Source organism: Genypterus blacodes, unplaced genomic scaffold (assembly GCF_046128005.1).
Source record: "Genypterus blacodes isolate CSIRO-AG114 ecotype Tasmania unplaced genomic scaffold, CSIRO-AGI_Gbla_v1 ptg000060l_1, whole genome shotgun sequence".
Lineage (NCBI taxonomy): Eukaryota > Metazoa > Chordata > Actinopteri > Ophidiiformes > Ophidiidae > Genypterus > Genypterus blacodes.
This window is the reverse complement of record NW_027466872.1, coordinates 128,489-149,214: the sequence shown is the minus strand read 5'-3', so window position 1 is coordinate 149,214 and position 20,726 is coordinate 128,489. Positions and strand designations below refer to the sequence as shown.

Below are 20,726 nucleotides of genomic sequence, written 5' to 3'. Positions count from 1 at the left end.
CCATCCTCAGGTTCACAAACTGTATTTGACTTGTTTGTACACGACTTCTTCACCTTCAAACCAGAACCTGTCAACACAGTGAGGTCACACATGAACCATCAAAGCATCTCAGGTATCCCTGGGTTACCAGGCCATCTGGACCTCTAGTTATGGCGAGTCCATGTCCAACATGAAACCTACCTTCATCACAGGTTGTACATTGAATGCACTCTTGGCGTCCATTAGGCACGTCCATGTAGCTCCCCTCCCTGCAGGCCTGACATGACGTGCTCTTGTACTCTGTGCAGTGCCTAATGACTCTGTTACCTTTGGAAATGAAAAACTACATCTGAATGGGAACTCTTTAAGAAAAGGAGATTTGGAGCAAAATCAGAGAAAACAACAGCACAACACAAAGTCTCCCCCTTCATGGTTTACTCATGAGATGCCACTCAACTCTGACAACCAATCGCAGCAAAATGAAGAACGACAAAGGACAAAAGACTTTTCTCGTCTTGGCCCAGACAGTCTGAAGATTGAGCTGAAGTCATAGACAGGAAGTGACAGGTTTGTCTGTACTGAGGGTTGAATAAGGTCACAGATTAGAGACCTAGGAAGCAGGAGAACAACGGCAGAATGGAGGAAATACAAAGAGATGAGGTATTTAAATCCTGTTACCTGTGTGACACTTAGGGCAGCATTCAATCCCTGTGCTGTACTCTTCATCCCGACAGGTCAGCGTACGAGCAGGGAGAACTCTCAGGAAGATCACCTGGAGACAGAGACAGAGTCTAAACCTGGGGTTGTTCTGAAGAAAGCCAAGGTCTCTGAGTTGATCTTCATCTTTGTATAAGGTCACACTGTGGTCTTCCTCACGGTCTGCAGTGCTGAGCCTCTAAACTGAGCACCAGCAGACTGTGACTGAGGCTAACATGGGATGAAGCTCCAGACATGAACCCTTACAGCAGTTGTTCTCAAACCGTGGTACACGGAGGAATCAAATAAAAAATATCTGAACCATGAGATAATTGAATTGGCGCAGAGAATAGGAGCCATGGCAGATGACGTTAAGAAGACACAAATATAGTCGCTATTATTCCATCAAACTGGACGAGACTACTGATGATGCAGGTTTGACCAATTGACTTGTTCATGTCAGATATGAGCCTGATGGTGCAGCTTAGGAGGACTTCCTGTCAGGCCTATAAGAGTTATAAATAGTTGCCAAAATGCTGTGTGTTTGAAGTACAGTTTGTGTTTTTGACTGAAATGCAGTTGTTATTTATGTTCTTACATGCTGTGCGTGTGTGCGTGTGTGTGAACATGCTGCTCCCCATATAGGAGAGTTGTTCACATGAGAGAGCTCTAGTACCAATTTGTACAATGTGGCTGTGACTGACAAAGGTCAAAATAAATATTCTTATGAGGAATAAATGTGCTTCTGTTGAGAATAATTGATCTAAGCACAGTATATTCCAATGATTGATCCAACACTGAGTGTATGAAGCTGCAACTATATATATATCTTCTTGTACATTGAGGAATACCTTGCATGGATGTCTCAGAAGTGCCCTCTCTCCCTCATCTAATGAGATGCTGAAAGGAATGTGGAATTGGCATGCTGACCAAATGATAAGAGATAATGGGCAGTTTAGGAATTCACTAATTGGCATAATGACCGATGATAAGAGATAAGGTATAGCTTAGGGACTCAGCACAATAGGAGGTGTCCTGAAGGAGGTGAAACCCTGTTTATGGGAGGGGTTTCGATATTATTACTATTTTTAAAAGCTGCAAGGTAGCAATACACTATTAGAACTAAGAGGCTAATTATAATAGTGGTAAGTTCCCAAAAATGTAGGGCAAAGGGAAGGGCTTGGGGCGTGGAAACCCCAAGCCCAAAATAGTATATAAAGAGGGGAGATACAATTCAGAGCAACCCCAGGGTTTCCCTCTCACTTTGTTTCATTTGTACTTTAATAAACACTTTACTTGGATCAGAAGACCGGTTTCCTCAACTTTTCTTAGACTCTATTAAGAGGGTCCATAACGTTATACAGATTGTAACTGAAGTGAAGTTATTTACTAGCCAGAACCTTGAAGATTGATTTGAAGCAAAGTTTTGACGTATTATTGCCACGTCACTTCCTGTGTGTATTTTGCGTAGCAGCTGAAGAGGGTCGGCCTACGCTACTGTATTTTAACATCGGCCATAGTGGTGCTACTTGGAGAGCCAAATATTTTCGGAGGTGAAACCTGATGTAAAAAGTTTGAGAACCATTGCCTTACAGGATTCAGCTCGTCAGAGTCAAATGAGATGTGGACGTTTCACTTCTATTTCCAGTAATAACTGGACCTCACTGTTCTGATAAACAACTTCCTTCTTATTCTGTTACAGGAACTAAATACAGAGTGTTTTCACTCAGTGGTCTCTGTTCCTCTGGGGAGGGAGCGGAGGGGGGGGGGGGGGGGGGGGTTGGGGGGCGGAGGCAGTCTGGGAACCAGAGGGTCGCTGGTTTGAGTCCCCGTACGAATCAAGAAAGAAGTGTGGGCTGGCAGCTGAAGAGTTGCCAGTTTGACTCTGGGGCACTGCAAGGCACCAAACCCCCAAACTGCTCCAGGGGCTCACAGCTGCCCTGTTCTGACCCCTCGGTCGTGTGTGTGTGTGTGTGTGTGTGTTGTAAGAGACAAATTTAGGATGAGCATGTGATTTGAGCAAATTAAGTTCCTTCTCTTTCTAAAAGCGCCTGAGGAGCCAGGAGGAGTGAGTCAGGAGATTTTGACCACAAGTTGTTTGAGCTCCCCCTTCACACTGGTTAAGTTTCTCTTCTTCTTACCAGCAGGAGTGCAGACGTCCACAGTTCTCTCCTTGAAGACATTTCAAGGGGTTAACATGTTAACAGCTTTAAAACTCCAGACGTCTTCTTATTGAGAGTTTGAGGCAAACATTAAGATCCACATCATAAGACACCTGCAGAAACAGAAGACATCAGAGCAGCACACACACACACACACACACACAAAGAAATCATTGATGATGTCATAATAACACACACAGATACTCACCATCAGTACAGCTCTGTAAGCTACAGAACACACACAGGAAGTGCAAACCTGCTGCTGAAGATCACAACGTTCACTATAGAAAGTACAGAAAACAGAAAGAACAACATCTCATGAACGTTTGAAGCATCTGGACATCTGCTCTACCTGCAGCAGGGACGCTCTACCTGCAGCAGGGACGCTCCAGAGTGACAGACAGACGCGTCCCAGCAGAAACAGGAGCTGCACAGTCATGTGAGTGTAAACATATCAGACCAGAGCACAATGTCACAGCTTCACCACTCAGACAACAGAGTGTGTGTGAGAGCAGAGTGCGAGAGCAGAGTGTGTGAGAGAGCAGAGTGTGTGACACCAGAGTGTGAGAGCAGAGTGTGTGAGAGGCACAGGACTTTCTTGCTGCCTGTGTGGTGCAGTCTGACTCCAACTTGACAGAGCTGTGTGTGTGTGTGTGTGTGTGTGTGTGTGTGTGTTCTTACAGGATCATTTGACACTGATCATAGACAGATATATATCGACAGGATGGAGCAGAGATCAATACCGTCCAGAGTGTGGAGCAGCGCCTCCAGCTTCTGCGGTCCCAGGGTTTTTATATCAAATCCACTCTTTAATCCAAAGATGCGCCCTCTAACTTGACTCCGCGTAGATCTAAACTGTTACATGAAACTCTGTACTAACAGAAGAGGAAGTCTTGTGGGCGTGGATCACAAGTTTATCACAACATAAAAACAGAAGTGGAGTCCTGGTGTTTTGTTTTATGTCACATCATTTAAACCAGGGGTGCCCAATACGTCGATCAATAAATTATTTATTTAAATGAGGTAGATCGCTTACACTTGGTCTTTTTAAAAGTAGATCCCAAGCTGAAAAAGTGTGGGCACCCCTGATCTAAACGTTGGTGACCTAATGTGTACAAATACTGAATATGAACCACATTAAAAGAGAAGAAGCGGGAGGTAAGATAGAGGAGATAACGTTTAGTTTCTATGTCAGTGGTTGTCAAACTTTACATCGGGTACCACCTCAGAAAATATTTGGCTCTCCAAGTACCACCACTATGGCCGATGTTCAAATACCGTAGCGTAGGCCGACCCTCTTCAGCTGCTAAGCAAAATACACACAGGAAGCACATTTATTCCTCATAAGAATATTATTTAATTTGACCTTTGTCAGTCACAGCCACTTTTTACAAATTGGTACTACAACAACTCTCCTATATGGGGCGGGCGGGCGGGCAGGCAGGCAGGCAGACACACACACACACACACACCATGTGAGAACATTAATAACAACTGCATTTCATTCACAAACACGCATACATACAAACAAACACACACACACACACACACACACAGACACAGGAGAACATAAATCAAAAACACAACCAACTGTACCTCAAACACACAGCATTTTGGCAACTATTTATAACTCTTATATGCCTGACTGAACAGGAAGTCCTCTTAAGCTGCACCGTCAGGCTCATATCTGACATAAACAAGTCAATTGGCAAAACCTGCATCATCAGTAGTCTCGTCCAGTTCGATGGATTAATAGCGACTATTTTTAATGCGTTCAATCAGTGGCGTCTTTACGTCATCTGCCATGGCTCCTATTCTCCGCGACACTGACACTCTCATTTGAAAGTGGCGCCATATTTAACTGTTTGGCGATCTTCTCGCCACACATTATGTGTACCATCTCTTTTGCTAATGCTAAACACAGCTGACACAATTGTGTGCGGCTTACCTGCTTTCGCTATGTGTAGGCTGGCTGGGCACGATAAGAAGCCTCCTGCGCTTTAACCACAGGTGCACCACGGAACTGAATTGCGCATTTGGACTGCCTCAGTTCATCACGTTTGCGTACAAAAAACTCCACTGGTTTGTCTTTCAGCATTGTGTGTTTTGTTGTAAGATGCCGTTTGAGATGCGATGGTTCCATGGACTCATTGCTGAGTAGTGGTGGGCGGATCGATCCAAATATCGATAGTATCGATACCAAGTCGGTATCGGATCGATACAAGCCTGGTGAGATCGATTCTTTACTTTAAGTTCCGCTCGTTTGCGATGCTGCGGTTTCGGCAAAGAGGAAACAGCCAGGTCGCCGCTCCTGTGTCAGCGCAGAGCAGGCACCCTTCGCTCCCCCTCCCCCCTCTTGTGTTTAGGTGTTGCGCCGTCACGTAAGTCACGTCACGTCACTTAGACGCGCTAAGCAAAACAATTAAGTTGCCGGCTCCGAGCCACTGCCACCAGCTCTGCCGTAACTCCTGAAACTACCTCAAGCTCGTCTGGAGGGGCTGCTTCATCCCCACCTGCAGCAAAAGGTGGGCTATGGAAAGAATTTGATTCTAAAGTCCTAGCCTCTCAGCAGCATCGGACAACTGGCACTGATGCCCAAATTGAGATGCGCAGGTACACTGAGGAAAGGTCAATTCCTCGGGATCAGGATCCACTACTTCGGTGGAAAAACAACGAACAAACATTCCCCTCTCTGAGCAAACTGAGGATTTTTTCAAAAGCAGGGCAGTTAGTGAGTCACAAACGAAGTACATTAAAAGTAAAAAATGTTAATATGATACTGTTCTTCAACCTGTAACCAAAACGTTTTTGGTTTCCGTTCTGCACAGACTAACTAAAGGCTTTGGGGGTTGTTCGGTTGTTTACATATTATTTATATTTTCAGTTGTTTTTGTTGTTGAGAATTTTAATTTAATTTTTGTATTATAGTTTACAGTAAACAGTACTTGTTTGTTTCAATTTGTTTACTGGTTTGTGTGCACTTTTTATTTAAGATTTTTCTGAAAATTATTTTATAATAAAGCATTTTCTATTTAATTATAAACTTTGTCCCAATTCTGTTCTGGGTTTCAACTTTTTAATGATAAAAGAGGAAACATCACAAAAACACACTTAAGGTCATGAAAATTAATTGAGATTTAGCAATTCAATGACGCATCCACCTTATTTATTGAAAAGTATCGGTATCGGCGATACTGGACCGTATTTACTTGGTATGGGATCGATACCAAAATATGCAGTATCGCACACCACTATTGCTGAGATCCTCCCCACAAACACACACACACTGTGGCTTTGGCTCGTCCTCCGTCCTGCATTTTTCCGTATTGTTTGTCGCTTTTTGCAGCCAGCTCCCGGTGCTGTGGTCACTTCACACTACTTATGTTGCTGCTAACGTTCGCACTGCGTTCACCGTCGTTCAGGCAGTTTGAAATATCCTCCTTCTGATCCGCAGGCTTCGTCCTTTTAGTTCCCCTCTAGTGCCACGACTTAAGTGGATTCATACGTTTTTTCCCCCTATCGCCGCTTACCACCTTCACAGTTAAGTTTAGCCTGTAGTTGTCTACTAATAGTTGACGTTTGCACGCAGCGCCACTATCGGTGAGGGGTTATGGTGGGTCGTGTGCAAACATTTATTTTAAATCGCATTCAAAAAATTTCATGGTTCAGATTTTTTTCTCTTCCGCCGCGTACCTCCGCGTACCACCGGTGGGGCATGGGGCATGGGGCATGCAAGACAAATTTCCGTGTTCGTGTGTGTTTTACCAAATACAGTGTCTTCTTCTTTTATGAAGTAAGAAACGAAACTAACCACACGTACACGAAATAAACGGCCAACTGTCTCAACATGGCGCTGTCTCCTCCCGCTCTCCCTTCTTCTCCTTCTCCTTGCTGTGCTCGCCTCACTCCGACATATTGGACAAACGACAAAATCTTACCTTAAACAGCAGACTGCGCCACGACGACTTCTCGGAATTCAGCTTCCATTTTAGGGACTTTCCACTTGTGATGGGTCAATTCCGAACGATCCGGCTCTAAGAACTGGCTCTTTGACGTGAACGAGGGAGCCGGCCAAAAGAACCGGCTCTCTAAAAAGAGCCGGAGTGCCCATTCTACACTAAGCTTGTTTACTTTTACTTCCGCTTCCTGGTAAACTAGTGGCGTATTACCGCCAATAGCTGGCTTCGCGGCGCCCTTTTAGAGATCAGAAGTTTTTCTGCAGTGGACTCAGAGGCTCGTCGGTGCCGAACCTGCCCAGTGCCCACCAGCCATGCCTTGTTCTGATGAGGTTCCTGGAGTTTTCAGCTGAAGGTTCTTTGATTCACATCTGGAGGAACAGAGGAAATGTTTGAGAACAGGGGTGCCCAATACGTCGACCGACCGGTCGATCGCCAAAGTAATGTGGGTAGATTGCATGGCATTGAAAAAAGAAAAGTTGGCCTATCGCTAAAAGTTACGCGTCGCTCGGCGGCTGAAAAAGTGTGTGTGTATATGTGTATGTGGAGGCAGTGGCTCAGTGGGTAGTGCTTCCCCTTGGGAACCGGAGGGTCGCCGGTTCGAGCCCCTGCCGAGGTGCCCCTGAGCAAGGCACCGAACCCTCAAGTGCTCCCCCCTCTGCGAAGGGTGGTAATGTAATGTAAGTCGCCTTGGATAAAAGCATCTGCCAAATGATCGTAATGTAATGTGTGTGTGTGTGTGCGATCATGGCTGCTTGTGTCACTTACCTTCTGTGTTCCTGACAGGAAGTCAATGATCCATTTGAAAAGGTTCCTCCAGTGCAGTCAGAGCAGTGTGTGTCTGTCTGTGCTGTTCCTGTACAAAGGACATCAATCATTCAGGCCAGGTCAGGGGTCACATGGTTGACCAAGTCCACCTGAGATCAGCTGACCCCAGTGCAGACACTAGAGCATGTATGAACCCAGTCAGTCAGTCAGTCAGTCAGTCAGTCAGTCAGTCAGTCAGTCAGTCAGTCACTAACCCTTGTGTCTGATGTGTTGTCCTGGTCTGCAGCCTCTGTGTCTCTGTGCCGTCTCACAGTGTGGACCTTTAGGGGCGATGCAGTAGAATCCATCCTCAGGTTCACAAACTGTATTTGACTTGTTTGTACACGACTTCTTCACCTTCAAACCAGAACCTGTCAACACAGTGAGGTCACACATGAACCATCAAAGCATCTCAGGTATCCCTGGTATCAGCAATGAGTCCATGTCCATCTGTGGAGCTCATCACTGTTTGTGGAACAAACTGTGTGTGTGTCCATCTAGGGAACCATGTGACAGAAATCTACCTTCATCACATGTTCTACATTTTGCGCACATCGGCACATCCAAGAACATCAGCTCCCTGCAGGTCGGGCAGATAGACGGTTTGAACTCCGTGCAGTCCTGAAGGACCCAATGTCCTGAATGAAAATGTTTATTAAAGGTTAAAGATTTAAATCTATTCATTTACAGAGTCTCATGCAAAAGGGGTCAGGGGTGAATCTGCAGACAGTAAGGCTTCTTTAGGGGGCAGGAGACAGGAGGGTGAGGAGGCTGAGGAGACGGTGAGACACCAGGGGAAAGGAAAGGACCCTGAGGTCAGTATGGAGAGGGTTAGACAGTGTGGGGATAAAAAGGTGGAGCCTGGAGTAAATAAGAAGAGAGGAAGTATGTAAACAATGATCCATCTTACCTGGAAAACACTTAGGGCAGCATTCAGTCCCTGTGCTGTACTCTTCATCAGGACATGTCAGCGTATGAGCAGGGAGAACATTCAGGAAGATCACCTGGAGACAGAGACAGAGACAGAGACAGAGTCTAAACCTGGGGTCGTTCTGAGGAAAGCTGAGGTCTCTGCACTGAGACAGCGCAATAACAAAGTCCTTACAGTAACGACACTGAAGACAATTTGTGTTTGAGAAACCAGCAGAACAAAGGTTACCAAGGCACTGTACAGATTTAAAAAAAAAAAAAAAAATCACACTAAAAACAATAATGCGATAAGACAGAAGCCCCTCCAGAATGGAATACGTATCCTCATGTGATCATCCAATCGTACACAAACAAACGTATTGATTAGCAGTTGTGATTCTGATGTCGCTCGATGGTGAAGTCTGCTGAGCTTCCTTTATAGTACAGGTCACTGGGATGAGTCAATCAGTGAAGCTGTTTGTTGTTTGAGTTGGTTAAAGTTTATTTACAGCCTTTGTAAGTGAATCTTATTGTGATATTAATTAGTGGGGTCACGACCTCTAAATGAGGTCAGAATGCAGAGGTCTGTTAAGGCTAAAGAATGAATGTTTGAATGTAAACATCAAAGCATCGTGACAAACCAGGACAGCAGCTAACTAACAAACAATCAGAACAATGTAGAACATAAAGACAGCTGCTCATAGTACACAACTAGCGGTCTAGGGTCTTGGGTCTCTCTGAGTGGACTCTGTCTAGACTCTAGGCTTATGTGGTCCGGTCTGAGACGAGTCCTCTCAGCTGGTCACGCCCACCAAACATACAAACCCTGCTTTGGTCCACTTAACCTTTCTAGATTGACTGCACAAGTAAAATTAAGTGTAAGTGAAGTGTGAGTGTGAAGAGTGAACAGCCTTCCTGTCAGTGTCCTGTAGCTCATCATCCTCCTGCCTTCATCTCCTGCCTGCAGCATTATAACATCTATGCTTCCAGTTCACAGGAAATCAAAAGGAAGAGAAGTCATTCCTCTCCCTTCAAACAGGCGGCGTCGGTACATGACTTCATCATCCGGCCCCGTCTACTTTGTCAGGAGGAAGATCGGCTACAGGACACTGACAGGAAGAAGTTAACACTTTACAGTCACACCTGCTTGAATATAAACTGACTGCCATTTTCCATCTACATGCTGCTGCTATTCTCTCTCTAATGTCCAGGACAGTGCAGGTGAAGGTTGAAGCTGTGGCTCCTGAACAGGCCTCAGATGATCTGCTTATGGGAGGCCACTGATATCGTCTGTTTGTGTGTTTGTCTTGAGTTAATGCTGCAGCTCGGCCCTGCTGCTGCTCCTTCTTCTTCTCTATGTGAAGAATACAGTCCAGCTTGGTGATGATGGACCCTGGGGTCGGTCTCTGAGGACCAAGCTGCACCTTCTGCTCCCTCCACTTCAGCCTCATATCACTTGTTCAGACTCCTGCTGCCATCTTCATCATGTGGAGACAAAACCAGAGATCAGAGGAGCTGAGTGATGTTAGATTGCTCTATATTGAGCCTCTGGAGCCGCTCTGTTGACTCTACATACAGTTATCTGTCTGTGACCCATGTGTCTTTAAACATTCTGGGAGAATCAAACTCCCACCTGCTCTCCCGGTGTGATGCTTATGAAGCTGCTCCCTCACAGACAGAGCCAGTAGGAATCAACGTGTTGAAACAATTCCCTGGTTAAATGATGGTGTAAGTGAGAGATAAACCTGGATTTATTACAACTACATCTGATTTAAGTTCCTCAGGTGTTTTGTTTTTAATGTTACATCATAGCATTCCTTATTGTTCCACAGTGTGATGATCCACTGTCAGCCTGGTTTCAGTGATGCAGCTGGGTGATTGACATGTGCAGCACACTGTGGCTCTAATCAGAGGCTCATTACAGTGTTGTACATGTTAATATCACTTTATATTATATCCTAATATATATATATGATAGGTTTATCTGTGTTGTTATCTGTATTGAACACACACACACACAGAGTCAAACACAGAGTCAAACTCCCTGTTTGTGTGAAGTGGATGCACATTCACACTGTAAAGGGATCAATGCTGTCTCACCTGGAGATGTTTCCTCAGGATTATCCCTCAGGGCCTGGAGCATAAAACAGAATGATCCATCAGTGACTTCCATGAATCAACATGAGTCATCATTACAAAGATACTGTTCTACAGATCAGACTCAAGGTTATATAAACATACCACAGTACACTCTGTCATTCCAGGCATTTCGTGCCCTGCTCCTGTGCATAAACACACGAGTCAGCAACAAAGACATGAGGAAGAAACATTTACATGAAACATTTAGCTTTCTAATGCTAATCGTACCTTTTTGCTTGTGAAACTTTTTAAAATAAATTCCAAGCGCCAGTATTATGGACACAACAACAACAGAGACCAAAACCAAGCTGACAGTGAGTGCTGTGTTTGAACTGCTTGGTTCTTCACATTCAGCATCAGCTGAGGAGGTTCCTGGAGTTTTCTCCTGAAGGTTCTTTGATTCACATCTGGAGGAACAAAAGAAATGTATGAGAACTGTTATACTGTGTGTGCGTGTGTGTGCGTGTGTGTGCGTGTGCGGTGTGTGTGTGTGTGTGTGTGTGTGTGTGTGTGTGCGTGCGTGCGTGCGTGCGTGCGTGCGTGCGTGCGTGCGTGCGTGCGTGCGTGCGTGCGTGCGTGCGTGCGTGCGTGCGTGCGTGCGTGCGTGTGTGCGTGTGTGCAGTCACTTACCTTGTGTGTTCCTGACAGGAAGTCAATGATCCATCTGAAAAGGTTCCTCCAGTGCAGTCAGAGCAGTTTGTGTCTGTCTGTGCTGTTCCTGTACAAAGGACATCAATCATTCTGACAATCATTTAGAACAAGAACCTGTTAGTTTGCTCAGTCTGTCTGCTTCAGCTCGTTGCAAAAGTGCATATTTCATATCATCGGCCCTTTTCATGGATTTTAAGTGGACCTACAGGCTCAAACATCAGAGTTCTGGCTTGTAGAACAATTTGGAAACTGACACGACTGAGTAATACTGAGAAAACCCCAACTAACTCAGCTGCACAGGTTTGTTTCTATTGCTCATCTCAATGAATATGAAAGTCATAACTCTTTTAGAGTTCTCATGGAGTTCTACAGCAACACTCACAGTCACACCAGCTCATTAAAGTCAGTCACTAACCCTTGTGTCTGATGTGTTGTCCTGGTCTGCAGCCTCTGTGTCTCTGTGCCGTCTCACAGTGTGGACCTTTAGGGGCGATGCAGTAGAATCCATCCTCAGGTTCACAAACTGTATTTGACTTGTTTGTACACGACTTCTTCACCTTCAAACCAGAACCTGTCAACACAGTGAGGTCACACATGAACCATCAAAGCATCTCAGGTATCCCTGGGTTACCAGGCCATCTGGACCTCTAGTTATGGCGAGTCCATGTCCAACATGAAACCTACCTTTATCACAGGTTGTACATTGAATGCACTCTTGGCGTCCATTAGGCACGTCCATGTAGCTCCCCTCCCTGCAGGCCTGACACGACGTGCTCTTGAACTCTGTGCAGTGCCTAATGACTCTGTTACCTTTAGAAATGAAAAACTACATCTGAATGGGAACTCTTTAAGAAAAGGAGATTTGGAGCAAAATCAGAGAAAACAACAGCACAACACACACAACCCCCTTCATGGTTTACTCATGAGATGCCACTCAACTCTGACCACCAATCGCAGCAAAATGAAGAACGACAAAGGACAAAAGACTTTTCTCATCTTGGCCCAGACAGTCTGAAGATTGAGCTGAAGTCATAGACAGGAAGTGACAGGTTTGTCTGTACGGAGGGTTGAATGAGATGAGGTATTTAAATCCTGTTACCTGTGTGACACTTAGGGCAGCATTCAGTCCCTGTGCTGTACTCTTCATCCCGACAGGTCAGCGTACGAGCAGGGAAAACACTCAGGAAGATCACCTGGAGACAGAGACAGAGTCTAAACCTGGGGTCGTTCTGAAGAAAGCCAAGGTCTCTGAGTTGATCTTCATCTTTGTATAAGGTCACACTGTGGTCTTCCTCACGTTCTGCAGTGCTGAGCCTCTAAACTGAGCACCAGCAGACTGTGACTGAGGCTAACATGGGATGAAGCTGCAGACATGAACCCTAACAGGATTCAGCTCATGTCAGAGTCAAAGGAGATGTGGGAGAGAGATAAATTTCAGATGAGGCGTTCACATGTGATTTGACCAAATGAAGTCTCTTCTTCTTCTTAAAGCGCCTGAGGAGCCAGGAGGAGCAAGTCAGGAGATCTTGACCACAACTTCCTGTTGAGTTTGAGCTCCCCCTTCACACTGGTTAAGTTTCTCCTCTTCTTCTTCTTCTTCTTCTTACCAGTAGGTGTGCAGCCGCCCACAGTTCTCTCCTTGAAGACATTTCAAGGAGTTAACATGTCGTCTTGTTGAGAGTTTGAGGCAAAACATGAAGATCCACATCAGAAGACACCTGCAGAAACAGAAGACATCAGAGCAGCACACACACACACACACACACACACACATCACAGAGCAGCACACACACACACACACACACACATCACAGAGCAGCACACATACACGGGGACGCTCCAGACTGAGAGACAGACATTACATTACGGTCATTTAGCAGACGCTTTTAACACTGATCACAGACAGATGTGTATCGATAGGATGATCGATACCTTCCAGAGTGTAGAGCAGCGCCTCCAGCTTCTGCGGTCGCGGGGTTTTTATATCAATTCGACTCTTTAATCCAAAGATGCGTCATTTAACTTGACTCCATGTAATTTTAAACTGTTACATGACGCAAAACTCTGCACTAACAGAGGAGGAAGTGCTGTGGGCGGGGCTCACCTGTTTGTTACAACATAAAACAGAAGTGAAGTTTATCTCACATCATCTAAACGTTGGTGACTTAATGTGTACAAATAATGAAAATGAACCACATTAAAGGAGAAGAAGCGGGAGGTTAGAGGAGAAGTGAACTGAGACTTCTGTGCACCCAGAGAAATATCAGTGAGCCCTCGAGCCGAGCCGCACGTCAGCCCGCAAAAGCCGCAGGTTTGCCAGTCGCCACCCCTGCTCTAGGGGGTTCTCCAATTTTACAATGTTTGGTTCACTCAGGTATGTTTGGGCCGCCACCGATGCGTCCACAGTGACATTGTGGGTCCTCGCCTACAAACGCGCAATAAAGTCCAAAGTCCACAAACTGAGAGCCTCAATAAGCACTTCTTCAAAATGTTCCTGGATTACTCGACACTCGCTTCGAAGCCGAAAAGACACATCACTACGTTTCAGATTGAATACAGTTTATTCCTCTTTGAAATATAAACGAAACTAATGTCACGAGCTCACACAATAAACGGTTAATGCTCTCAACATGGCGCTGCCTCTTCCAACTCTTCTTTTTCCTCTCCCTCCTCCTCCTCCTCCTTCTCCCCCTGCTCCTCTTTCTCGCTGTGTTCGCCTCACTCCGACATGTTGGACCAATAACACAGTATTACCTTAAAAGCAGACTCTGCCATCAGAACTACTCGGAGTTAAGGTTCATTTCCGGGGACTTTCCATTTAGTTGTTTAAAACGACTTCTTCTTCCGATTCTTCTTCTTCTTCTTTCTGGAAAATCAGTGGCGCGTTACCGCCACCAGCTGGACAAACCGTGGAACAGCAGATATCTGCAGTAAACAAAGACCTAAGATACAAACTAACCCATCCGGACACAGAAATCTAGTTTGACCTTTGACAGACCGGTGACCCAGTCTGCTCTGCACCGCACGCGCGCACGCACGCACGCACGCACGCGCACACACTGAAGATGACAAACAGTACAATACTTTATTTGCATTGAGGTGGTACAGGTCAAACAATACAAAGACTACACAATAAAGAAGAGATTGAATGGCTGCCCTGCTGCACCCCCTCTGAAAAGCTTGTGTGTGTGTGTGTGTGTGTGTGTGTGTGTGATGTGTAAGAGGGCGTGCAAGACAAAGTGCAAGTTGCATTTAATAAAACATTGTAAATTGCATGTGACCTGACAAATAAAGTATCTTAAATCTGTATTTCTTTTATAAATCTTAAAATTTTACATAATGTATTAAATAAGGAATATAGAATTAGAAATATAAAGTATATAAATATAAAGTGGGAACAGTACAGTGTCTCAGAGTCTCACCTCCCGTCTGAGACGGGTTTTTTTTCCAAATCTACAGAGAGCTGATGAAGAGGGGCTGAAGAGCCGCGGTTTACCGACCCCTGTTGTAGTAGAATAGAACAGAATATTAAAGTAAAGAAGTACATATAAGTTCTTCTGGGCTCTCATCTGGTTCTACCTCAAGGCTGAGAAAGACGTCTGTAGGTTTCTGGCATATAGGCAGGAGGAATATTGCAGCATCATCAGTATCCCCCAGGACCATAGGCACTTCTAGCTTGAATGTGTCTGAAGGCCCAATCTACAGTTGGACATCAGCAGCATTATAACATCTGTGCTTCCAGTTCACAGGAAATCAAAAGGAACATTTATTCTCTACTCATTTTTACAGACCCACTGTACCGGTGGGTCCGTGGCTCATTTGGTTCCTGCCCGCTGGGTATCTGGGTTGCTGAATCGAGACCACATTCAGAGGTGGGTCAGAGGTGCAGGCCTGTACCTCCAGCTGAAGCAGATGGAACTGATGCTGCTGCTCTTCATCTGCCGTTTCTTCAGCAGATCTGGCAGCTCGTACCGCTGCTCCTTCTTCTTTATGTGAATAATACTGTGCAGCTTGGTGATGATGGACCCTGGGGTCGGTCTATCTCTGAGGACCAAGCTGCACCTTCTGCTCCCTCCACCTCAGCCTACAGCCTACTACTCCTGCTGTGTTCTTCCTGCTCCTTTTTCATGTTGAGACAAAAGCAGAGATCAGAGAAGCGCTCACTGTGCTGATTTAACTAAGTCATGTTTTAGCTGGAAGAGAAAGTAGAGCGTCTGCAACAAACTGTGGATTTAATCAAAGCCAATATATATATATGTGTGTGTGTGTATGTAAGTGTAAATATATTACAAAATATATATACATATATAAATAATGATAGATCTATACAGCAGGAGCTCAGTCCATAGGGGACTCTGCTTGGGAACTGGAGGGGTCACGGATTCGAGTCCCCGTATGGACCAAGTGTGGAAAAGGGTGTGTGTGTGTGTGTGTGTGTGTGTGTGTGTGTGTGTGTGTGTGTGTGTGTGAGATATGTAAGAAGAATTTCAAATTACGTGTGGTAATCCAACACAGAGTCAAACACAGAGTCAAAGTCCCTGTTTGTGTGAAGTGGATGCACATTCACACTGTAAAGGGATCAATGCTGTCTCACCTGGAGATGTTTCCTCAGGATCATCCATCAGGACCTGGAGCATAAAACAGAATGATCCATCAGTGACTTCCATGAATCAACATGAGTCATCATTACAAAGATACTGTTCTACAGATCAGACTCAAGGTTATATAAACATACCACAGTACACTCTGTCTCTCCAGCCTCTTCTTCTTGTCCTGCTCCTGTGCATAAACACACGAGTCAGCAACAAAGACATGAGGAAGAAACATTTAGCTTTCTAATGCTAATCGTACCTTTTGGTTTGTGAAACTTTTTAACTATAAAATAAATTCCAAGCCCCAGTATTATGGCCCCAACAACAGAGACCAAAACCAAGCTGACAGTGAGTGCTGTGTTTGTACTGCTTTGTTCTTCACATTCAGCATCAGCTGAGGAATTTCCTGGAGTTTTCTCCTGAAGGTTCTTTGATACACATCTGGAGGAACAGAGGAAATGTATGAGAACTGTTATACTGTGCGTGCGTGCGTGCGTGCGTGCGTGCAGTCACTTACCTTGTGTGTTCCTGACAGGAAGTCAATGATCCATCTGAAAAGGTTCCTCCAGTGCAGTCAGAGCAGTGTGTGTCTGTCTGTGCTGTTCCTGTACAAAGGACATCAATCATTCTTACAATCATTTAGAACAAGAACCTGTTAGTTTGCTCAGTCTGTCTGCTTCAGCTCGTTGCAAAAGAGCATATTTCATATCATCGGCCCTTTTCACGGATTTTCAGTGGACCTACAGGCTCAAACATCAGAGTTCTGGCTTGTGGAACAATTTGGAAACTGACACGACTGAGTAATACTGAGAAAACCCCAACTAACTCAGCTGCACAGGTTTGTTTCTATTGCTCATCTCAATGAATATGAAAGTCATAACTCTTTTAGAGTTCTCATGGAGTTCTACAGCAACACTCACAGTCACACCAGCTCATTAAAGTCAGTCACTAACCCTTGTGTCTGATGTGTTGTCCTGGTCTGCAGCCTCTGTGTCTCTGTGCCGTCTCACAGTGTGGACCTTTAGGGGCGATGCAGTAGAATCCATCCTCAGGTTCACAAACTGTATTTGACTTGTTTGTACATGACTTCTTCACCTTCAAACCAGAACCTGTCAACACAGTGAGGTCACACATGAACCATCAAAGCATCTCAGGTATCCCTGGGTTACCAGGCCAGCTTATGTCTGGACCTCCAGATCCCATCTTGGTTATGTCAGGATGTGTCCACTGGGTGAGCTGTAGTTTGACAGTGTTACCTGAGCTGGGTTTGGGGGTGAGGTGACACGTCGACGTAAACCGACTACCAGACTATGTAAATATGTCGGTGTGCATAACCGTGCACCGACGCGTCATAATGACGAAAGATAGCTGCGCGGTGGAAGCATGCACGTAACCGGAGACCGAGCTGCAGCCAAAAAAAGTGAAAGCATCGCAGAGCGCGTTGCAGCAGTTCCTATCCCATGAGCCGTACGCTGCTCTTTGCCAGCTGACGTACGGCTCACCAGCGCAGCGCAAACTGACCTGCGTTTTGTTGTTGAGGCAGATTGCGCTTGATCACTTTTACATGAATTGAATAAGCAATATGTTGGATTGTAAAACAGAGATTATCAGTCAAAAGGTGGCTACTTGTGGAATAATGCATCGCAAAATCTTTGTTACATTTGTTTGTTTTCAAGAGAAGATGGTTGAAGAAAATATTGAATGTGACAGGACTCTACCTTCATCACATGTTCTACATGTTGAGCACATCGGCACATCCAAGAAGCTCGGCTCCCTGCAGGTCGGGCAGATAGTTGGTTTGAACTCTGTACAGTCCTGAAGGACCCAATTTCCTGTAGAAAAAACAAAATCTGAACTGAAAACCTGTATTAAGAGTTCTAGATAGATAGATCATTTACAGAGTCTCATGAAAAAGGGGTCAGGGGTGAATCTGCAGACAGTAAGGCTTCTTTACGGGGCAGGAGACAGGAGGGTGAGGAGGGTGAGGAGACACCAGGGGAAAGGAAAGGACCCTGAGGTCAGTATGGAGAGGGTTAGACAGTGTGGGGATAAAAAGGTGGAGTCTGGAGTAAATAAGAAGAGAGGAAGTATGTAAACAATGATCCATCTTACCTGGAAAACACTTAGGGCAGCATTCAGTCCCTGTGCTGTACTCTTCATCAGGACATGTCAGCGTATGAGCAGGGAGAACATTCAGGAAGATCACCTGGAGACAGAGACAGAGACAGAGACAGAGACAGAGTCTAAACCTGGGGTAGTTCTGAGGAAAGCTGAGGTCTCTGCACTGAGACAGCAGAATAACAATGATGAGAATAAAGTCAGATGTGATGTTTCTGTCTGATCAAAGGAGGAGCTGAAGTGAGGGAGTGTTGCATTGTGGGATTGACCCACTCTCAGGAACCAGAGGCTCATTTAGTTTCTCTTCTTCTTCTTACCAGTAGAAGTGCAGACGTCCACAGTTTTGTCCTTGAAGACATTTCATGAGAATAAGTTAGGGGGCGGCAGTAGCTCAGTCCATAGGGATTCAGCTAGGGAACTGGAAGCCGGTTCGAGTCCCGTATGGACCAAGTAAGTGGACTGGTAGCTGGTGAGTTGCCAGTTTGCCTACAGGGCACTACCGAGGTACCCCTGAGCAAGGCACCAAACCCCCAACTGCTCTATGGGCGCCGTAAATGGCTGACCTGCACCCCCTCTGTAATGCATGTGTTTGTGTGTGTGTGTGTGTGTGTGTGTGTGATTTGAGAGGGTGCAAGATAAATTTCAATTGTGTGTGTTGGAAGTCGCTTTGGATAAAAGCATCTAGCTAAATGACTGTAAATAAAAAAAAAAAAAAACAGCTTTCAAACTCCAGACGTCTTCTCACTGAGAGTTTGAGGAAGATCCACATCAGAAGACACCTGCAGAAACAGAAGACATCCAGGTGAGTCAACGTCACACAGCAGCACCAACACACACTGTATCAAATATGACAAAGTAATGATTTTAGGTTCCATTAGAAATAATTGATGGTGTGCACACACACACACACACACACACACACACACACACACACACACACACCCTCCAACAAATGACGCTGATGGCATGTTTCGTCACGTGACATTCGGTAGCAGGCTAGCAGGCGCACGCCGGGTTTGACGCTGACCGCCCCGAAAACAGCCCCGATAAAGGGCAACGACTATACTATTTTCATGAGGAGTTTAAAAATGTTTACGAATGGGAATGACAAGTGTGTGCGTGTCTCATCCGCGGTGGGAACGCGTCTGTGAAAAGCGCCGCCTCACCAAAGACTAGCGCGACTTTTCACGGGACTTACCGGCTCAGAGCAGGGCGTTATGTCGTTAGCGAAGGTGAACGATGGGATCGGGCTCCGGTCCGAGAACCGCTTAAATTTTTGATGTAACTTAATACAAGACAGAATGATGCTGCCAGTGTGATCCCTTTACAGTGTAAAAGCGCACCAACCAACCTCCAAATGGAGCTGATTGAGCTTCAGTGCAGTGACACGCTCAAGCAAAAGTATGACTGTTGGCGTTGCACAGTTTCCTCGTTATATCCCAGACACAATGCCCCATCTCCGTACCCAAGCTGCTCAGATGTTGTCTATGTTCGGCAGCACATATCGGTATGAACAGCTGATGAAGATGAACAACACATCTGACAGTTTCCTCTCAATCCTGAGGATTTCCTCAGTAGAAGTAGTAAAGAAGTAGTTAATAAACTCACCTTTGTTGTTTCTTTATGGTCACACTGAGAATCAATGCAGCCAGGCTTTCTCAAAGTGACTTGTATGATCCAAACAACACAGAACGTTCAACTCTGAGTGAGCCCAGTTTCTTTTACCTTGTTAAAGCCGCACGTGATTGGTCGAGATGTTTTGGCGGGTGTTTTGGCGGTGTTTTGGCGGGTGTCGCGAAGCGCACTTGTAGTAGCAGAAAATAGTGATGGGAAGTTCGGCTCTTTTCCGAGAGCCGGCTCTTTTGACTCGGCTCCCAAAGAAGAGCCGGCTCTTTCGACTCCCGATCGGCTCTTTATTTAGGATCTTTTGTAGCCTATAGCTTACCTTAACTTTGCAAAAAGATCAATGTTTATGTGTTGAAAAGCCTTTTGCTTTCAGTGTTTTTATGAGAGACCTTATAATTGCCTAATTCTGTGCATTTATTTTATTATTTAACAATAAACTTCAAACAAATCCACAGAACTCAAACTCAACTCAAGTTAACATTAATAATGTCCTCAATTAAACTTTTGTATTGGACAAATGAACGAAAGATTTATAACAAATCCACAGAACAGAACCAAAACCAGAACCAAACTCCAGCAAACAGCATTAGTCCTCAGGGCAGGTTGGCATTCAGGAAGATCAGATGCCTCAGCTTGGATGGGCTGATACGATTTCGCCTCTCCGTGAGTATCTGCCCTGTTTTGGGCAGATATTGGGCAGATCTTTTGATGTTGCCCTGTCACTTGGCTCAAGCATGCAGGTACGCTCAGCCTGGCCCGCCCACTCAGCGCGCTCCCCTCGACACACACACACACACTTTGCGGAGCATCACACTTTGCGGAGCATCACACCTTGCTCCCCCTTCGTCCTCATCTTTTGATGTTGCCCTGTCACTTGCAGGTACGCTCAGCCTGGCCCGCACACACACACACACGCACACGCACACGCACACACTTCACACTTCACACTTCTACTGGCCCTGTAGTTACTTGGTATCGGATCGATACCAAATACCCGGTAGCGCCCATCTCTAGAGTCAAGTGGTGTGTCTGCCCCGCCCCCCTCTCTGTTTACACATCCTTAAGTTATTATCATTATTATTATTATTATT

The 20,726-nt window shown here is 45.4% G+C and overlaps 1 protein-coding gene and 1 long non-coding RNA gene across 2 annotated transcripts in view; one reads left to right on the top strand and one right to left on the bottom strand.

The window, feature by feature from the left end:
• The window catches only part of LOC143003346 (uncharacterized), a 75,191-nt gene that overhangs the window by 2,833 nt on the left and 51,632 nt on the right, over positions 1-20,726 (bottom strand). The window contains exons 10-14 of the mRNA XM_076153949.1: positions 12,399-12,492; positions 11,984-12,109; positions 11,715-11,870; positions 11,279-11,366; positions 10,877-11,055 (exon numbers count right to left, since the gene is read on the bottom strand). Coding sequence (XP_076010064.1) covers positions 10,877-11,055; positions 11,279-11,366; positions 11,715-11,870; positions 11,984-12,109; positions 12,399-12,492 — 643 coding nt within the window. The remainder of the gene's footprint in view (positions 1-10,876; positions 11,056-11,278; positions 11,367-11,714; positions 11,871-11,983; positions 12,110-12,398; positions 12,493-20,726) is intronic.
• Positions 14,495-14,955, top strand: LOC143003356 (uncharacterized). The gene is made up of 2 exons (XR_012963854.1): positions 14,495-14,809; positions 14,924-14,955. It is a non-coding gene; the product is annotated as an uncharacterized LOC143003356 (long non-coding RNA).